Here is a 19961-nt window from a genome sequence, read left to right as displayed (position 1 = left end):
AACAAGTTGATTAACACTTAGGAAAATAATAACTTATTAACCCGCTGCACAGTAGTGTTCCCATAACACTATTTCTTGTGACCTACCTACATTAACAAGTTTCCTCTACTGTTTTTTTTTATATATATATAAAACTAAATGGTTTATGCAGGTATAGACAGTGAAAGGCTTTGGGTTGCTTAAAGTTCATCAAGGCTAAATTTCATGGTTCTGCTTACTGGGAAATTCTGTGCTTACAGTCATTAATAAGCGCTAGCTGCGTTAAGCAAGAATGCTTAGCAGTGTTAAGTATATGTGCTTATACTCCTTGCTGATATCAGACATTGGTGTACAGTATTTTACCACCATGCCTCAAGCAATCGCAAGTTGTCATTCACCATTGTTGATGATTATGATTTCCTTTTGTACCTTCCACTAGCAGGGCCATGAACTTTGACCTCAACATGACAATCATAGACAATTATATCAATTGAAACGCTATACTGCGAACAACTGGAAAACAAAAGCTCAACAACCAATAACCCATCAATTCATTGCAGAAAAAAAAGAGACAATCACGGCATCTTGAAAGAGTCATCAAACATTGTCCGGGTCTTCAAGACGTTTATCTTGATACCCCCTCACTTTTAAATGAGCAACCATTACTTTGCCTTTAAAATAAGCAAATAACAAAGTAAAAGAAAAACTGCTTCATAGCTCTCCATAAGTAGACAACTTCAGTTAAAAAAACTTGACGAGAATTGGCCAATAAATCTACTCAAACTGAAGTAATTTAAACATATTTATAAATCTCTCATTTTCCATGCCATTGTCATTCCCACCAGTTTTAATTAAAGGTAATAATTATTCACATGGCACTGGATAACACTGGAGAGTCAACAAAAATCCTACTTTTAATTTTAACATTAAATATTCATCAGCAACACAATATGTAAATTATTTAAATGACCTCATGAATTATGCATAATTACAATCATAAGGGGAACCCACTATAGGTTCCTCCGGTCAAGTGGTAATGCATATTCAAACATGGGTGGTTAAACTCATTTACATAGATGGCAAGTTCAATTAAGCAAATACTCTATCGAACATTTGCATTGGCAAAACAAAACAAAAAATCATACCTCTCAGAAAAAAGGTTTTTACAAAAATTTTGGTCAATCAAATTATAATAATTATGATTAGATCAGCTAGTGCGGTAGGGAGAATTCATCAGTACAGAATGCAGAGGTCAGCAATATCAGTTCCAAATTCTCCCAACCCTCAAAAATAGACTGGTGCCTGTCAATGCTTTTGGTTATTAACTGGCAACATCTTATCTACTTGGTGGCGACGCACCAGACAAATCAAATTGTAGCTGAAACTAAGTTTATTGGAAAGTAGGTTTTAACAATGAATACTTCATCAAAGTAACAATTAATCCAAATATTGGGAAGTTAAGTCAGACTTTTGCTATCCAATCCTAGTAGCCAGGGCCCAGTTTCATGGAGCTTCCTAAACAATGCTGAACATTTTTCTGCTAAGCACAATTAAGCAGGATAACAGTTACATTTATGTGAAATGGCACTTTGCTGTGCTTAGCAACTTTTTATGTTTAAGCAGCTCTATGAAATTGGGTCAAGGTAACAAAAGACTGAGTTTGCCCCAAACTAAGACAATGTAAAATCTACACGTAGTGTCTTAATCTTGGTATGCAAATAAGAATCGGAAATAGACAAACATCTAGTCCTGCCTACATAAAACAAATAATATCATACTAGACAGCATCTTAGTGGTCTAATCGAAGGACTAGGTAAAGTCTACAGTCTCAGGATCAGGCTGCACTGGGCATCACTATGGGTTCTATTTCATTCAGTTCTGGAATAGTTAAACGCGGTCTTCATTTTTCGATGGCTTCATTCCGTGGCTTTTCCAAGATTTGTTCCAAAGGGTAAGCCTTGGCTGCTAATAAACTTGCCAGATATTACAATATAATGAGTTCCTATGGCAACCATTCTGAGTCTATAGACTCCCTAGCCTTCTTTGACAACAGACCTAACCCCCTCCCCCCCACCCCACCCCCATTATAGGAAAGATTTTAACTCTATCAACTTTAATATTTAACATCAAAATAAATCCAATATTCAAATTTTGTTAGTGCATGCGGCACTAATGCTAAAATAGAAGTGCCAGATTTGTAATGTCTCGCTAGTTCCAGGATGGTTGACGAAGTCTATCTCACAAATGCATGTGTTTTAGGCAAATGTGATGTTACCAGTGTGGAGTGCTTTTTTCAAACTCATCTCCAGAAAGCGAAAGAATGAAATGAGTCACTTTTTTAAACATTTTAAACATAACCAAATTATTTACCAAAATTTTACTTGCTAAATTTAAACACTACCTGTCCAAATGAAAAATACCTTGCCAAATTCATCGACGGTAATTACTAATTTTTTGTCAAGCGTATAATTTAGTAATCTAATATAAAGATTCAACATACACTGATTTTGTATTGTTGTTTTTTCTTATAAACAGTGTGCATTTCTGAAAAAACTTCACTTCAACAAAGTACTCAGTTTTACAGTTTTACACAAACAAATCTACCATGAGTTGCAAAATATTCCTCATCCCTACCCCCCCCCTCTCAAAAAACCCAAAAGTTTTTGGTTTAAGAGTACGTTTGGCCTACGCTTTGTGATGGAAAGTTTAACACTTCAATTGGCTTCATCCTCTAGACCAAGGGGAGAACCACGCCCACTATATCTTCCACAAAACTAATACTGAAATCATTCAAGTTCTTCCTGAAATACGCCATTTCTGAGTACATTTTTTTTTAGGGTTCGCTGTAATGATTACAACAAGTCTGTAACAAATCCGACAAACATTAACCTCTACACAATAATCACATAGCATGTATTTATAAGCACTCAATACATGACCTTTAAACCTTACCTGACCTTTGACCTGTCAGCCAATCACAGGCTAGTCTGTTGAAAGGTTTGTGGTGTTTTTGGGAGGACCCTTTTCTGTGCTCCTTGTCGTTTGACATCACCAGTGACCCGAGGAGGTTGAAAGGGCACGGCACCGAATGGATCCCGATCATCTGGAATCGCTGCTTCTCCGGATGCTAAGGAGGGCTTACTGACATCCTCAAGTGGTGAACGAGGTGTGAAGTCATCATCAAATGAATGCTCTCTTGACCGGACAGGTTTAGCTTTCAGTAACAACGACGTCGGCGCCGCGCTCTGATCATCTGATCCGAACGGCTTGGCTCCGAAGGCGTCGAGGCTCTCCTGTGAACCAATCTGACGTGGGAGGCTTCCAGGGCTGGACTTCAATGAGTTGGAGGCTGAGCTTGAGCTGCTACGGCGGGAGGAACGAGAGCTGTTACTTCCACTGCGTCTACGTCTGCTACCTGATGCGGTTCGACCAGCTCTCCTTATACCCCCGGCTGTGCTGACTACATGAGGTCTCTTATGATGAAAGGCTGCATGGAAAATGGGCATTTGGAAGAGGGTTTCAGCTGGGGAAAGCTATTAAACAAATATTTCCTTAAACTACACACTAGATGATCAAGCAGGGCCAAATTTCAAAAAGCCTGTAAGCACAAAATCTTGCTAAACACAGAAAAAATCCTGCTTAGCCGAAACAGGTTACCATCCATCATTCCATGATTTTGCCACCGGTGTCCCACTTATTTTTTCGCACAGCAATGAAATATGCTGAGGAGGATTTTCTGTTAAACAGCTTCATGAAATTGGGTCCAGGGCATTTTTTAAAGGAAAGTGGACAAAATGTTCAAATAAATTTCACTTTGCATGTAAAAGTATTTGATATGGTCCATGACTACATACCGGTCTCGTGTTTATGATGCTGGAGTGGCTGCTCTTCGCTGACTGTAAGCGTAGAAGCCACAGCTTCAAATGGTACTGCTCCGAATATATCCTCAGCTTTCTGGGCGTCACTTCTTGGCTTCGAGGTCTCCTTGCCAAACAGGTTGATCTCAGTTGGTGACAGAGGGGGTGTTGGGTTCCCAGTTGCCGACAGGTCTGTGTTGGAGCGTTGAGATTTAGGTTTATGGGCTCCAGTGGTGGATTGCTGGGTGTCTGGTCGCTTCTTAGAAGGGAAAGGAGCTTTAGAGAAGACATCAGAGCTCTCCGAGGTTGATGATGTACGGCTTCCTTGGCGCTGGACGCTGCGAGGGTCAAATGGCGCCTCGATGAAAGGGTCTGGTTTATTAACCTGCATTGGAGGTGACACAGGAGGGGTGAGGGTACAGGAGCTAAGAGGCTCACTTCTGGATTTAGTTGATCCTGAAGTTTTAACTGCTTTGAATGGTGCCTTGACAAAGGGGTCGTCTTCCTCTCCCATGTCAATGAGATTACCGACAGGGGGGTTAGGATCGCGGAGATTTAAACCAGCTAGCTCGGCATCAGATAAGTCCTCTTCAAGTACTAGCACTCCTCTTGTCTCAGTGTCGTCATGATCATCTGAATCTTCATCAGAATTATCATCGGAGGAATCTTCCTTGTCCAGAAGCCGTCGGTGGAGATGCTCCTCATCTTTCCGTGTCTCCAACGATTGAGTATCAAAATCCTCATAACTGAATTCCCGTAGGCTGTCTGTGGCTCTGTCGTCTCTCTCGCTACTCGACTCGCTGACTTTCCGCCGTGGTGAAAATGGCAACGCTCCGAACTCGTCAAGTTGACGCTGTGGGTTAGCGAAATCCAGCGATAACATTGGATCTTTGTCGGGATTATCTCCCAATTGAACGTCGTCGTTAAAGTCACCAAGAAGCACGAGATCAGGGATGATGTGTTTTTTCTGCATCGCCCCCTCGTCCATGGTTCCGGAAGGGGGCCGTTGGACGTCCCCCGAAGCTGTAATTGAGGGTTGCCCGACCACCATGTCTGTCGGGCTGGTTACTGGCGGGCTCAAAAACGGACGTGCACCGAATTCATCAATGCTGTTATCGCCTTGCTGTTGGGCGGAGGTCTGACTGGTCCCCCGCATGGCAAGGTTGTCTAGCTCAATTGCACTACTCGGTCTTGGGCTACCTGTTAACAGTAAAGGGGGGAGGGCGGGGTAGAGAAATACTTTACATTAACATCTCATGCAACGTACTCTTAGGCAAGCAAATAAAAATTTATGAAGTTGTTTCCTACTATTTAGAAGTATCTTACCACAAGACTTATTACTGTCTGGTAGTCAACTAGTTAAAATCTGTTAAACCCCGCCCACATTAAGCCCCACCCCCTAGTAATCTGGAGTGCGATACGCACAAGAAATATTCTCTGCTACCCGCACAATACTCTTGATGTGAGCAAGGAATTCCTTGTTTCCGTAAGCTTTGATTATTTGCTAGTGGCAAGCAGAGCCAGGCGCTGTGAAAGTTCTGAGAAGCCAGACCAGTGATCCAGTTGGATTTTTTTTTCAAATTGAACAACCCACTATTTTAGTCTTACCTTCTGATTTGGTAAACGGCAAGGCGCCAAACACATCCGTGTGAGATGTACGTTGAGGTTCATCACCTGTGAAAAGAGAGGAACAAAACTTAATCAAAGAGCACAACACAACATGCTTCAAGAGGAGTTGTTACAGTTTGGTTGTGTGGAGTGACCATTGAAAACTTGGCGATTGGAATGGAAACATATGATGTAATAATTTTATCAAGAATAGTTTACTATTATTGACCGTTTCAAGTACTATTAATAATGACGCCTGGAGTATTCTTTCACAGAATACATAAAAGCCGCTGTCATTCAGGATAATACATGCAGAATAAGACAAAGGCCCTTCACGAAACCACAGCTTTGGCTTGGGCTCCTTTCTTTCATCTGAAGCCCCGAGCTCGTAAGCAAAGCACACTCGATTGTCAAGACAGCCGTCGGGTCAAGCTAGCCTGAGCCAAATCTAGAGCCAAGGCCATGGTTTCGAAAAGGGCCATAATCTGGAATCAAAAAAGAAACTAAACTCAAGAATAAAAAAGAAAAAATGCATTACCTGGGGCAGGTTTCCTCAGCATGTCAAACTCACTGTCAACCACTTGGTCTGGGGACAGTGTGGCGAAATCACCGTGGCTTTGGAACGGGTTTGGAGATTTGACCTCCGAAGGGAAACTCTGGGGTCTACCATTACCCGGTGACGTTGAACGATCGTTGCTGCTCTGTGCAAAACTGCTGGTGTTTAATAGCTGCTGTTGTTGTTGCTGCTGTTGCTGCTGATAGAACTGTTGCTGTTCTGCCAGTTGCTGTTGTGAGTATCTCTGCTGCTGCAACTGCTGCTGCTGTTGCTGTTGTTGTAGCTGCTGCTGTTGAAGTTGTTGCTGCTTAAGTTGTTGTTGCTGCATCTGTTCCTGTTGCAGTCTTTGTTGTTGTAACTGTTGCTGTTAAAAAAAACATGAGAAATTCATTAAAATACTATTAACTACTGAAAAGATTTGTAGAATTACTGTCAAAATTGTAAGAATACTTTTTAAAATACAGTAAAACTTCAATTTCATTCTTCAGCCACAAACACAGAGCTATTAACAGTTACAAGACATTTTCATGTAGCCCACAGAGGCAAATAAAAATTTCTGGCTATTTAAAAACAATTTTCCGAGGGCAAAAGAAACCAGAAATCAGAATTCAGTGGTAAGAAAATCTTTCCTTGCTCATTGAAGACAAGAAATTGGGAAACGTTTTTCTCATCCATTGTAAGAGTTCTTTCGCCAGATTGCATTCATACCTGCTGCAGTTGTTGCTGCTGCTGCAACTTCAACTGTTGTTGCTGATACTGCTGTTGTTGAATCTGCTGTTGTTGTTGCTGCTGTTGTTGTTGCTGCTGCAACTGCTGCTGTTGTTGAAGCTGCTGCTGCTGCTGCTGCATTTGTATCTCCTGCTGGCTGAGCTGTCTTGTGAACTGCGGCACAGGTACAGCAGCTGCAGGCGGGTATTGTTGGTGCACTGGCGCTACGTAGCCCTGCTGAGGAAGCTTGTATTGCTGTTGGTAACCTGTGTTTACTGGTACGAAAGCATGGCGCTGTGGGCCTGGGTACTGTGGTTGGGGTCCTGATAGATTCAACAAAGAAACAAAGAAAACTGTCTGTTAAGCTACTGTCCAGTCAATAACATCGGCTGTGGTTTAGAATGATAGATAAATTAAGCTAGCCTGCAAACATGAAATGATATGGTGAATGCATCAGCACAGCACACAGTCAACCCTCATACTGTATGACCATTCGCTATCATCCACTGTGGTTTTGAATGATAGATAAACTATACCAGCCTGTAATCTGATATCATTCGGTGATTTTTAAATAGTACACAGTCAACCCTCCTACTGTCTGACCATTCAATATCATCCACTGTGGTTTTGAATGATAGATAAACTATGTCGGCCTCCGACTATGTGCCAAATTCCAAGCTGGTAGCGTCAAAGGCACAATTGTCCTAAATATTTCACCCCATCTGCCCCACTTGTAGTTGTCCACCCAAACCATAACAACCTTTTGTCAAGTATTGCTGCGTTTCAAGAATTAGACAAAACTTCCTACCTGCAGGATACTGCTGGGAGGTCATCTGTCTTTGCTGCTGTTGCTGCTGTTGCTGCTGCTGCTGCATCGAGTAAGCCTGCTGCACTAGCTGCTGCGGTGTATACTCCAGCATCAGCGACTCTGGCTGCTGCTGTTGTTGTTGTTGTTGTAACTGCTGCTGCTGTAACTGCTGCTGTTGCTTCATCTGTTGCTGTTGTTGCTGTTTTTGCTGCAGCTGTTGTTGCTGCAGTTGGAGCTGCTGCTGTTGTTGCTGCTGAAGCTGCTGCTGTTGCTGTAACTGCTGCTGTTGGATCTTTTGTTGCTGCAGTTGTTGTTGCTGTTGTTGGGTTGGTGTATGCCGATGTTGAGCTACCTGGGCTGCTGCTGCTTGTTGCTGTTGTTGGGTTGGTGTATGCCGATGTTGAGCTACCTGGGCTGCTGCTGCTTGTTGCTGCTGTTGTTCTTGAAAGGCTTGCTGCGGACTCAATCCTGTTTGAACAGACAAACCTTGGTTAGGCTTTTCAATACAATCATCTCCAAATACTAGTGGATTTCACTAATCTTGTTCTTTAAAAATACTGATTCAAATCACAATAAATTCATAACGTTGCCTGAATCTTCTAAGACAAACTTGAACTCACTATTGACTGATGCTCCCTGGGTTGCCACTGCAGCTATCGGCTTACCACGCCCTCGTGTGGCAGGAGTTGGCAATTGTAACACTCCAGTAGCTGGGGCTACACCAGCTTGACCGGGCTTGGGTCGTTGACGTGGGGTAACAGACGTGCTTACATCCATGGGCGTTGCTGCTATTCTGTAAGGATTGGGGAGGAGGATGAAAGAAATTTTAAAATGAATCCTGCAAATCTTACTGAAGGGTGAGAAAAATTATCTCAGAGAGAAACAGTCTCCAAGATTGTTTTAATCTTACCAGAACTCAACTAAGAATTGATCGAAGACTTGATTGAACAATTTTCAACAAAATTATACTAACCAGAATAAGGTTGCCAGCTAAACTAGTATGTCACATGGACAATTTGTGACAGGCTCTCTTCTGCTAAGAAGAAAAATGTTCAAGCAATATTTTCTGCTTTACCAGCTCTATGAATATGGGCCCTTGTCTTTAAAATAACGAACTTCAAATAGATTCACCAGACCTTACCTGTTGGAATTCTGCTTAGAACGATTGTCTTGTTGCTGGCGGTACTCTGTCTCTGTTAAGGGCAAAGGCAGCTTGCCCACCTCAGGTACCGGTGAATTCTAAAAGGTAAAATATTTGAAATTCTGGTTATTGATATGATTTTGTCTCTAACCCTTACACCAAAACACGGCAAGCACATATCTACGGCTATGACTGTTGCTAACGGTGTTGCTGAGGTTGTCTATACATGATGATGCAATATAGCCATGCAATTAGCCTTTTTGAGGTATGGGAGGACACTATAGGAGTGCACTGTTTGGTTTGGGTGTACACATACAAATTTACCCCAACCTAGTAGTGTCCTAGTATTGTGTCCACCATATCTCAAATTGGCTTAAACAATAGCAACCAAATTGAACAAAGCCTAAGCAAGGGGCAAATAGGTTTTTTAAAAAGCTACAAATAATAAAAAACATTTATTTTTGAATAAGACTCACATGTAGATTCTGTACCGGGGTGTCCGCTCCCATGATTTTGAACGCAACGTACGAGACTTGAAAGATATCGGGGCGCTTATCAGGGTGTACCTCCAGCATGTAACCTATGAGAACAAGAAATAAATGTTGGGTTATTATCAACAACATCACTAAATCTGGTTTCCAGCCAGAATTACGTAAATTTTACATTGTTGCGACTGTTACTCAACTTATTTTTTGCTTATCAATGAAATTTGCTAAGCAGTATTTTCAGCTTAACAGCTTTATGAAAGTGACCTCTCGCTTGTTATACCTATGGAAAGGAATTCTTTCTTACATATAAGTGAGTGCATCTCTTTGGAGTAGCGTGAGGCGTCAGGAATGGTGAAGTTAGCACACTGGATAGCCAAGCTGCTCTCTCCGAACGGTAGAGTGAAGAAACAAAGCTTGTACAACATGCATCCCATAGCCTACAATAACCACAAAGTCAATATCAATATTAGAGGTTTGTAATCAAATTATGCTTGTTACATATAACAAGTCTACCTTTGTTTTGGGGCCATAGACAAAATCGTAATTATTATGGCCACCATGTCCGATTGATTTAGAGCATCAAATTCAAGTTCTGGTGGTTTAGTTAGCAGAGTGTGGGTCCAGGTCCCAGTCATGATACTTGTGTCCTTGAGCAAGATGCTTTAATACAATTGCTTCTCTTCACCAAGGGGTATAAATGGGTACCTGTAAGGGTAGAGGTTGATATTGTGTTTGAAAAAAGGTTTGGAGGACCACGCCAGCCCAAGCTGTATACTGCCCAGGGAGCTGGGAAAGATTACAGGAATGTTATTGGCCCAATGACCAGCCGCCGATTTCACAAAACTCTTCCTAACTTAAGATTAATCTTAGGACTTAGGACGAGTCCCAACCCTGCACTGTAGCATGCAGACCTTAAGATTAATCCTAAGTTAGGAAGAGTTACTCTTCCTAACTCGAGATAAGACAAGTCCTAACTCTTTGTGAAATCGGCTGCAGGGCAGTAATGTAAAGCATACTGATATCGAATGGAAAATGTGCTGTAATTGTAAGCTAGTTATTTCATTTTATCACAGCATGCATAAGAAAGATAACATTTTCCTTTGTGCCAGTAACTCTTCGACTTGGGCTACGTCCTGTTATAATTATTAATATTATTATAATTATTATTATTAATACTTACCCATATATCTGACTTAGTGGTGAGTGGAGTATCTGAGTAAAGATCGATCATTTCTGGGGACCGGTACGATAGCGTTGTATACCTATATAACAATGAACACGGAAACAAAAGAATCAGGTTTTAAAGCTCATAAAATAATACACAATTTATCCAGACAAATGTAAGCATAGTTCCAGGGTGCTGCTTACTAGTTAATTCTGTGCTTACTCTACTCTGTAACACACATGAAACTTTTTCACGGTAAGCAGAGCCTAAAATTTATTAAATTTTCAAACAATTTCATCCAAAACAATGTGTGGCCTTATCCCTCATCTATATTCATTTACAAAGTCCTTTATAACAATGCTCCAGAATACTTCAACAATCTCATCCATCCATACACCTCAGCATACGCCGGACTGTGGTCAAAGGAGTTTATGATGGAGCCCAGGAATTCTACTCTTTGGGGCAACATGTCATTTTCTGCAGCATCATCTCACCAGTTCAATCAAGCATACTCACACAGTCCACATTCCTTATTTGTTTTCCTCCTCGAGCATAATGAGTGCCTTTTTTGGTGGAAACCGGCAGTATACTAAGTTTTTTTATAATTACTATTATCACCTTTCCAGTTCATCCTTGATGGACTGTACGCCATGTTGTTTGGGGTCCAAGACTTTGCCGGTCGCACTCCCAAAATCACACAGCATGTAGCTCCCACTAGGATGCAGTAAGATATTCTCCACCTAAATATCAACAAATAATAAACACAACAATTGTTACAAAAGGTCACTTTTAAAACTTAACACTTACAGGTCATTGTTGTTGGTAGAGCCCTGATACATTTAAGGCGAAATGGAAGTAGGTCAAATCTTGAGGCAGCGGTGAGCATTTCTGTATAGGCAGCGAGGGCCACTATGGTCTCTAAAGGGTTAGGCAGCTCTGTAAAATGTTGCCCTGATGCTAAAACTACTGGACTCCATCCAGTGGCCCAGTGGGCATTTAAAACCCCAGTGAATAAACGACTCTTCCAAAAACTCAAAGCTGTACAAATATAATAAATCGACCAAAAAACCCAAAAGGATGTTTTCAGGAGGAAATTAACCAAGTAGTAAATAAACCCACCTTTAGATCCCGGTGTATAATCGGAGTCTGACAATGGTGAAGTCTGGACACGGCCTCACACGTATCGCAGAATATCTTCATGACTTCATGTTCAGTGAAGCCTGTGCTTAATCGCTCATTCATCTGCTGGACAACATGGCCATCTGGGGGTCATCAAAAAAACAAAACAGAAAAGCACAATTTTTATAACAAGAACAACAAAACACATGTGACAAAAATGATGAGGGTCTGAGCAGAAGTACCATATTTGATAGATTCCTTTCTCAGCAATGTAAGTAAGTCATTCGGGTTTCTCCAAAATGATGACCCAATTGCAAATGTGGCACATCACCCAAATATATGTCATACTTTCTGAGATGCCCGGCCCTTGAGGAGCAGTGCTTTCTTCAAGAACTGATGGTCCCGATTGGCAACCGTCATGGGTTCGAATCCCACACGAGTAATATGCAAGTGGAGTTTTTTCACAGGACTCAGGAAAGTACCAAGTACAAAGTGTTTAACACGGATTGGAAAAAGACAAGAAAGAACTTTAAAAGGTAACAAGTTTATTTTTGAATCAGAAAAACAAGCTCCTACGCATTTCCTCCATGATAAACTGAAACCCAGTCCTTAATTTTCTGAGAAAACAAGCCTAACTTAGACTAGACCTACATGTAATGATGAGATGGATGGAACTCAGCCATTAACCAACCACCAGAGAGTATTTAAACAAGTTTCTGTCCTGATTGGATTGGGTTACATGCAATCCAATCATTACAATGAGTACATAGAGTTCCGCATAAACAGGAAAAGTCTCTTCTCAACGGGGTCCGATTTCATTGAGATGTTTTAAGCAGAAAACATATCGCTTAACAATTGTCTGCTAAGCAGAAATGAGCAGGATACCAGTCACAAATTGTACTGTGTAGTTTGGTTGGTAACCTTATTCTGGTAAACATATTTTGTTTTGCTTAGCTATTTTGTGGTAAGCAACTCTATGAAATTGGACCCTCCCTGGATACACACATTTATATCGAGCTCTCTTTGCAATGCGCTCTATTGTAAGGGTCAGTATTATTATCATCAACTATTAACTATAACATCTTGTAAAGATACAATTCAAGCAAAGACCACTCACCTCTGCAGTATTCCATGAGAATGAGTACCTCGTAGACACCGGTGTTCCCTTTAGTTATACTGGAATCAATGTACGGTACGATATTCTTATGACCAGTCAAGCTAGCCTGTTGAAGAAGAAAAAACAACACAAAGATCTTTGTTAAAGCTACAAAACTTCCCCCTTCATAAAACTCCTCTGATGATTTTGAGAGGCTGAGACATTTCCCGGTTTATGACAAGTCTACAGAACTCCTTGCCCTTTTCAAATCAATTAAATAGAAACCTTGTTTTCTAGCACAGCTTGCTTGCTTGCTTTAATCCATACAAATGGTTTTCCATCAATAATTTTTGTGAACAAAATACAAAATATTTGTCCACATCCGCCGAAACTTGCGTGTATCAGTATAAGTATTGCGCATTAATACGCTAGCTTACAAGTACATGTGGAGAACCCTGTTTAAGTTCCAGGTGTCTTATTCTAATCCAGTTAAATCAGTTTATAGTTATGCCAGGAAGTGCCTGGTCTTGGGAGGAAGTGCCTGTCACATTCCTCAATGAATATGATGAACCTATACATGTGTGTACACACATTCTACGAAGAAATTAAACGTTAGTTTCTGCATGAGATTTTGCATTAATCTTGGTGTCGTTAAAAACCTCAAAAGCAGTTGACCGGAACTTTTTTTTTAAAGAAACACAGTTCAGTCATCCCAGTGGTGCATGGGCAATTTGGGGCAGAAAACAAACTTGAAACTCAAAACAAATCTCACAATTCAAACATTGAACTTAAATTAAAAAAAAAACCAATTTTTTTTTAAACTCAACTTAAATAAACCTTCCATTTACATTAAGTGATCTTTTAGATTGAAAAGTACTCTTATTTTCGGCCTTTTCTCCCAATAAATGTTATTGTTATTATTAATGAAAAGTGGAGTGCACCATTAAAGCCAGATTCACAAGGGACCCTCAGAATCTGTTATTGTCCATCATATAAAATGGATTCTGCCTTCAGGTCTCTGGTTAATATGAGACATGCAGGATTTAAAAGGATTTCCATAAATAGCGTTGATATCTTTCGCTTCGACACCAACAGCAACATGTTTTTCCGGAGTCACACAGGGTTTTTTTTAAATCAGGAAAAAGGTCTTGGCGGTCATACTTGGAAAATTCCCTGAAGAATTGGATTTGCTTTTGAAAGTTTTGTTTCGCTATCATTATACAACTTTTTTTTTCTTGCTCTCAATTTAAACAGTATAAACAAATAATGCGTCACTCAAATATGCTATTTGCTAGGTGTTCGATTTGTGGTCGATCTGACGTCAAATTTTGGGTTATAAATAGTGACCAAACCACCATGGAATACTCCTTACCATTATTTTGATTTCTCGTTTACACACGGCCAGATCCTGTTCATTATTGACGAACATCCGTTTAAGAGCAAAGTGGCGTCCGTTTCTAGCTTTGACGAGGAACACCAAGGCAAATCCACCTGCAATATAACAATTTGAAAATCATTCAGAGAAAAATCCATTTCAATTTCGCGACAAATGTACAGCAGTTCTGAAAATTAAAAAAATGCTGAAGGTTAATAATACAGGAAATCTAATTAGGTGAGGACGCTACATGTATATTGATCTAGCTTGACTATGTTCATCCATGTTAATCATTCTATTTCACCCAAGATCTTTCAATGCAGCGTTCTATTTCTTCTTCTCACCCTAAGTCAACAAAGTAGGAGGCCGAGTTAAGTTGCTTGAATCAAATGAAGCTACCCTGGCCTCAATTTCATAAAGCTGCTTACTGCTAAGCATGTTCATAAAGCTCTTGACCTTTAAGCCGTTTTTTCTACAGTGTAGCTGTTTAGTTGTAAACAATTTTATAAAGTTGAAACAAAGAATAATACCTCACTGCGTAAAATCTTTAAAAAAAATTAATATGTTCAAAATGGTTGAAAGGTATTTTACCATACTCAAATTATCAAAGTCAACATTTTATGAATCAGAATTTTACTTTAAATTTTTTTCAATAACAAGCAATAAAAAAGACGGTCGGGTGTCACAACAAACATTGAAAGGTTAATAGACGTCAACCCCTCAGAGTAACATAAGTACTTTACCATAGACCACAGCACAGGGTGTAAAACAGTGACATATGTGTGGGTGGAGATTTTACCGGTGTGCTTTCATAATGAGCCAAGGATAATTGCTACTACATGTATGTACGGTAGCTAAACGTCATGCACAAGCTAATGTATCGGGCACAAACTAGCAAATGCGTAACATCCCGGCCCGCTACGCTTTTCTCACTGAACTGAAAGTGGCCTTGTCCCCATGTAAGTGCTACATCAAATTCGTAAAAATTAAAAAAAAATTAAAAAATGGGAAAGCATTCTTGTATCGACCAAGATGGTCCCGTGTGACAAAAATGCACTTTTTAATTTATAAGATTATTTTTCCTTATAACGTTCTACCCCCTGTTCAATCTTTTTGGCCTGCTATTGGCGTAAAATGTTTGTGTTTCACCTCAATTTGCAAGCCATCTGCACATTAAGACCCTATTTCTATTGACACGCCGTGTCCGCGCACACATGAAAAAAAAAAATGCAGATTCGTGAATTTGCATTTCTGAGTTCTTCCTGACTATCGGACTATTGTGCCGGTTATATTGACAGGCTTTCATAGTCAGTGCGTAGGGCGTTTGTTTTCATGTACTTGAACTATCACAATGCTTTTAGGGATTCAATCTTCTACAGCCTGCAACGAGGTCGAGTCAATAACGCTGTGCATTCAGCTGTGCGGAAAAACACCCTTCTTGAAAATGTATACGTGATGTAAAACATCAAATAAACAGTACTACACAGTATGTGTTTTTCTGTAGTTGTACAGTGCACTCGGCTCTGTATTTACAGGAAGACTCGAGGGTCTAAATTGAATTTGATTGTCATGTTACTGGTTGCCAACCGAGTTAGCAACAACCAGTAGCGTTTTCCTCTTTAATTTGTTAGTGACTGGCCAGCGGGACCAGTAAATGTTCATTTGCCATATTTATAGACCGCCAGCCTTTTTACTGGTCCACATCTTTAATTGTTTTCTTTCAACATTTTGTATAGTACCTAAGCTTGAGACCAGTACAGGCAATGGTTTACATGTAGCTTTTGGAAGCTATGAATGAGCCAGCTGGAACATAATTTTGGGGCTGGTCCTCAGAGGTTCTCAACAGACCAGCAGAACCTGTTCAGGGAGACAATGCACTAGTGGTGAAAAACTGAAAGCCATTGCTGACAATGGTCTAAAACAATAATCTAAAATCTAAAATGTTATCTATAGGTAAAGCATCTACTAAAGGTCCACCTTTTGTTTTAACCCCTTGAGTAGGGCCTACAGATTTCAAAGAGCTACAAATGTACGTGTACATGTACATGTAACCCTGTGAACAGTATCCTTTGCATTATTAGACTGTGAAAGGGAATAACCCAGTTTCAGCCCCAGCAGTAGGCATGGTAGGTGGCAACACACACCTGGACACAGTTGATTTGGTCGACAGCCCAGATCAGTTAGCCCTCCCCTTGAAGTGGTCGTCAGGCCTTTTGTTAGGCAAAATATCATAGGGAAACAAAAATCCACTTTTAGCATTTTAGGGAGTCAAAAAGAATTCCAGATATTTCAACATTTGTTTAAGTGCATTCTTTCACATGTTTTCCAATCGTTCAACCAATCAATAATTTGACCCCCCAAAACAGGTGAATTGGGCGTGTCCAAACCCACATTGCAGACAGCCCAGGGATCTACAATGAGTACATGGTGTATGTTACATTATGCCATTGAGCCTAACTAGATTGCCTCACAAATTCACGGTCAGGTCATGGTCAGATGCACAGCTAGATATTATTGCAAAATTGCATTGTATTGTGATATATCTATAGGCGAATGTGCACAGCCTGACCTACATGTATTGGTTTATTAAAAACTGCTACCAGCTAGTAAACACCACTACTCAACTTGCCCTTTGGGCTACAAAAAAACTGTGCAACCTAATTGTTTAGAACGCTCATATTTCATCCTTAAAATAACAAATTTAGATTTTGTCACTGCTTTTTACATGTAGGGTCCAACCTCCATGGTCCAACATAAAAAAATGGACTCAAGTGGGACTTGCACAGTCTGCATTTACCCAGTCAGTTTCCCTTGTGATGTACATTGATACATCATTTATTTTCTAATTTAGCATCAATTTATGAGAACTAAAGATAATGTTTCTGCACTTAATTTTAAAAGTACACTACCGTGTATGTCAGGTTTTAATTAAAATATTGTTGTTTAATATTGTTTAAATGTTGTACAACTCAAGCGACTGATTTGACCTAAAGTGTGTGAGTGACTTGCGAGCAGACTGGGACTCAACCCAGATGACTTGGGATTTATACTTGGCACTAAGGACTTGTTCTTAGACTGAAGGATTGAGATTTCAATTCAAGACTAGTGATTGCTGTACAATCTACATGATAATTTACTTCAAGCCTTGGTTAATGTCAGCAAGTCCTTGGTCACTGCCTTACCTTTGAAAGTTTCCACTACAACCTATTGCCCATATAAGGGAATTTAACTGTCCTGCTCATGCCGTACAAGAACAAAGTCTCAGCCCATCTTTCCTGGCATTGCAATCATATCATATGTACATGACATGTACATCATAAACACCTTGCGTGTTTCCTGCACAGACTTGTTTGTCTGTATACAAGCCACAAAATGGCTAAAACTGTCTTTTGGGGAGGAAACCCACACAACAAAACAACGTGTCTGACTCAAAAAGGATATTACGATACTAGTACGTGGGATATTTGATCAGGTTAAGTAAGCAATGTTGATCACTTTGACAGATTTCTAGACAACCCAACGGACGAAGACTACTCAAGTAAAACCATTATTGATGAGAAGAGTGGGAGTAAAGCTGGTCAATGCCCTCCAGGTATGAAATACGACACATTTTTTTCTTTATTTGGATCAATTTAAAGTACACCATATAGGTCAGGGCCCAATTAGCTACTTTCTGCTTAGCAAAAACAAGCAGGATACCAATCACAGATTGTGTGACATGGCACTTTGGCTGGTAAGGTTTCTGGTAAGCATATTTTGGTTGTTCTTACATGTAGCTACTTTTTGTGTTGATTGCTGGCTGTAAAAATGAGCTTGGATGGAACAAAGAAAGGTTTACTATAAAGTGGGATTTGAACCAACAACCTACGGATTAAACGTGAGGGCAGTCTATACCAACTGAACTATCTAGATTTATTGTAGAAAGTCCACACAAGAATATTTTCTTTCTTCTTCCATGGTTTCACATACATTGTAGTTCTCTATTTCACTTTCATATCAAACCACAATCCATGGCTAAAAGTAGGAAGAAAACCCTGTCATAAGCAGTTGACCTTTTTACATACTAAATCTTCTCAGATCAGTTTCCGTTCATTTTCTTCATCTCCAAGAATAAAGCTCTTTGAACAAAACAATAACAAGTTGAGAACACTTTTCAACAGAACAAACAATCATTCGATTTCCATCTTGCCTTGTTCAAGGAGCGGAAGTGATTTATTCAAGCCATGGCAGTACATGGGTTTCACATACATTGTAGTTCTCTATTTCACTTTCATATCAAACCACAATCCATGGCTAAAAGTAGGAAGAAAACCCTGTCATAAGCAGTTGACCTTTTTACATACTAAATCTTCTCAGATCAGTTTCCGTTCATTTTCTTCATCTCCAAGAATAAAGCTCTTTGAACAAAACAATAACAAGTTTAGAACACTTTTCAACAGAACAAACAATCATTCGATTTCCATCTTGCCTTGTTCAAGGAGCGGAAGTGATTTATTCAAGCCATGGCAGTACATGGGTAGAATACAAAACCAGGCAAGACGGCTGTCATTTATCAACAGACAATTTCAACCATACATTTTGTGTCCAAAGCTCTGTCTTCTTGAACTTTGAGCGTGAAGACTGTAAACTGTTTTGTACTAATTATGTGAAGCTTTCTTTCAATTCAGAAGTGCTTTGTGCAGGGTGTGTGTAGTTACGCTGGTTGGCGCTGGTTGGCAGGCACAAACCATCACTATGTACATGTATCCAACATGTCCTACTACTGTATAGAATACAGGCTTGTATTCTTCGTTTTTTTAATCGGAAAGGGCACATAGGCGGTTTCTCCTTGGTTAACGGCACCCTTTGTATGAGGAAATCAAAACAATTCTACTGTAAGGGCACCAAGGCAATGACCGAGCGAGGTGCATGGAGGCAATCGCCTTCATGGCCTCTTGGCCTGTACAGTGTCCTACACTGGTACAATTAGGCTATAATATTTCAATTAGGACAATTGAAAACAAAGAAACAGTGAAATTGAAGGTCTTGACTACTTTTTCTTTTTCTGTAATCCCAGATGTTCAGATGGTATTATTTCCCTGGAGGTTTGGTGGCGCTTTGAGGTTTGCTTTTAGTTTTTACTCTTTTGATTGATCATGTTGAAATTTATAAATTACTGAAATTTTTTCAAATTCAAACACTGTATTTTGTGAAAAGGAAAAAGGAAAAGTTTCCGTATGGTGCCACCACTTTTTCATTCGATATGAAATAATATAGTGTATAATTTACCTCAATGAGATATTTCTTTTTGTAAAAAAGAGTGAAAAAGTGGTGGCGCCATACAGAAAGATATCCCAACCACTTTTTAAAATGAAAAAAATATTCAAAACGAATATTGGACCTTGTTTCCTTATTATGAAATTGTTAGAAAGATATGAATGTAATTGTTATGAAAGCATTGATGTAATGTAAAGGAAACCAATTTTAAAATTAACATTTCATTAGTATTTATTTCACTTTAAACAGTGAGTTAAAATAACAAAAAAAACTTTCAAAAACAAACTGACCCAGCAAAACAAAAATACTGAAATAAAATTACAAGAAATGCAAAATATGATTATTAAAATTGCAAATTTGCAAGAGTAAAATAATATTTATAAATACACTTTAATATTCACTTTATTGGTAAAAAAAACCCCTCAAAGCTAAGGACTTACCTTCGGCAATAACATCTTCCACAGTAACTTGATACCTCCCTACAGTGAAGACCCGACCTACAACGGAGGCGGCCGCCGTTGTCGTAAATTTCTTGTTCTTCTTCATTTTGGCTCACGAACAACAACCCAGCAAATTTACTAATTAAAATGAAACAAAATCTAACACCACTTTCCTAATGCATAATAAAATATACAGCTACCCTAGGTGTACATTTTGCACAGAGTGGACGAATTGGTGAGAAACAGCAGCTGAAAAACTAGTTTTGCTGACGGAATTCGTGGCTATTTATGACAGAGAAATATCCTCGCACTGTTCCACATCACGAACTAAACAACACCTATTTTTATCATAAAAAATAAACTGG

At 39.6% G+C, this 19961-nt stretch overlaps 1 protein-coding gene across 1 annotated transcript; it reads right to left on the bottom strand.

Moving 5' to 3' along the window:
* Nucleotides 1-2064: 2064 nt before the first annotated feature.
* Nucleotides 2065-19926, bottom strand: LOC139953128 (uncharacterized). The gene is made up of 16 exons (XM_071952547.1): nt 19597-19926; nt 13898-14016; nt 12547-12652; nt 11430-11572; nt 10929-11050; nt 10326-10407; nt 9450-9582; nt 9134-9237; nt 8658-8755; nt 8137-8309; nt 7517-7984; nt 6709-7031; nt 5983-6364; nt 5445-5510; nt 3834-5036; nt 2065-3466 (listed from the first exon to the last, which is right to left on the bottom strand). Exons 1-16 carry the CDS (start codon nt 19700-19702, stop codon nt 2955-2957), a joined length of 4140 nt encoding a protein of 1379 aa, XP_071808648.1. The 5' UTR covers nt 19703-19926; the 3' UTR covers nt 2065-2954.
* Between the last annotated feature and the right edge of the window lie 35 nt (nt 19927-19961).

This window comes from Asterias amurensis, chromosome 21, assembly GCF_032118995.1.
Source record: "Asterias amurensis chromosome 21, ASM3211899v1".
Taxonomy (NCBI): Eukaryota; Metazoa; Echinodermata; class Asteroidea; order Forcipulatida; family Asteriidae; genus Asterias; species Asterias amurensis.
This window is presented reverse-complemented; position numbering and strand designations above follow the sequence as displayed.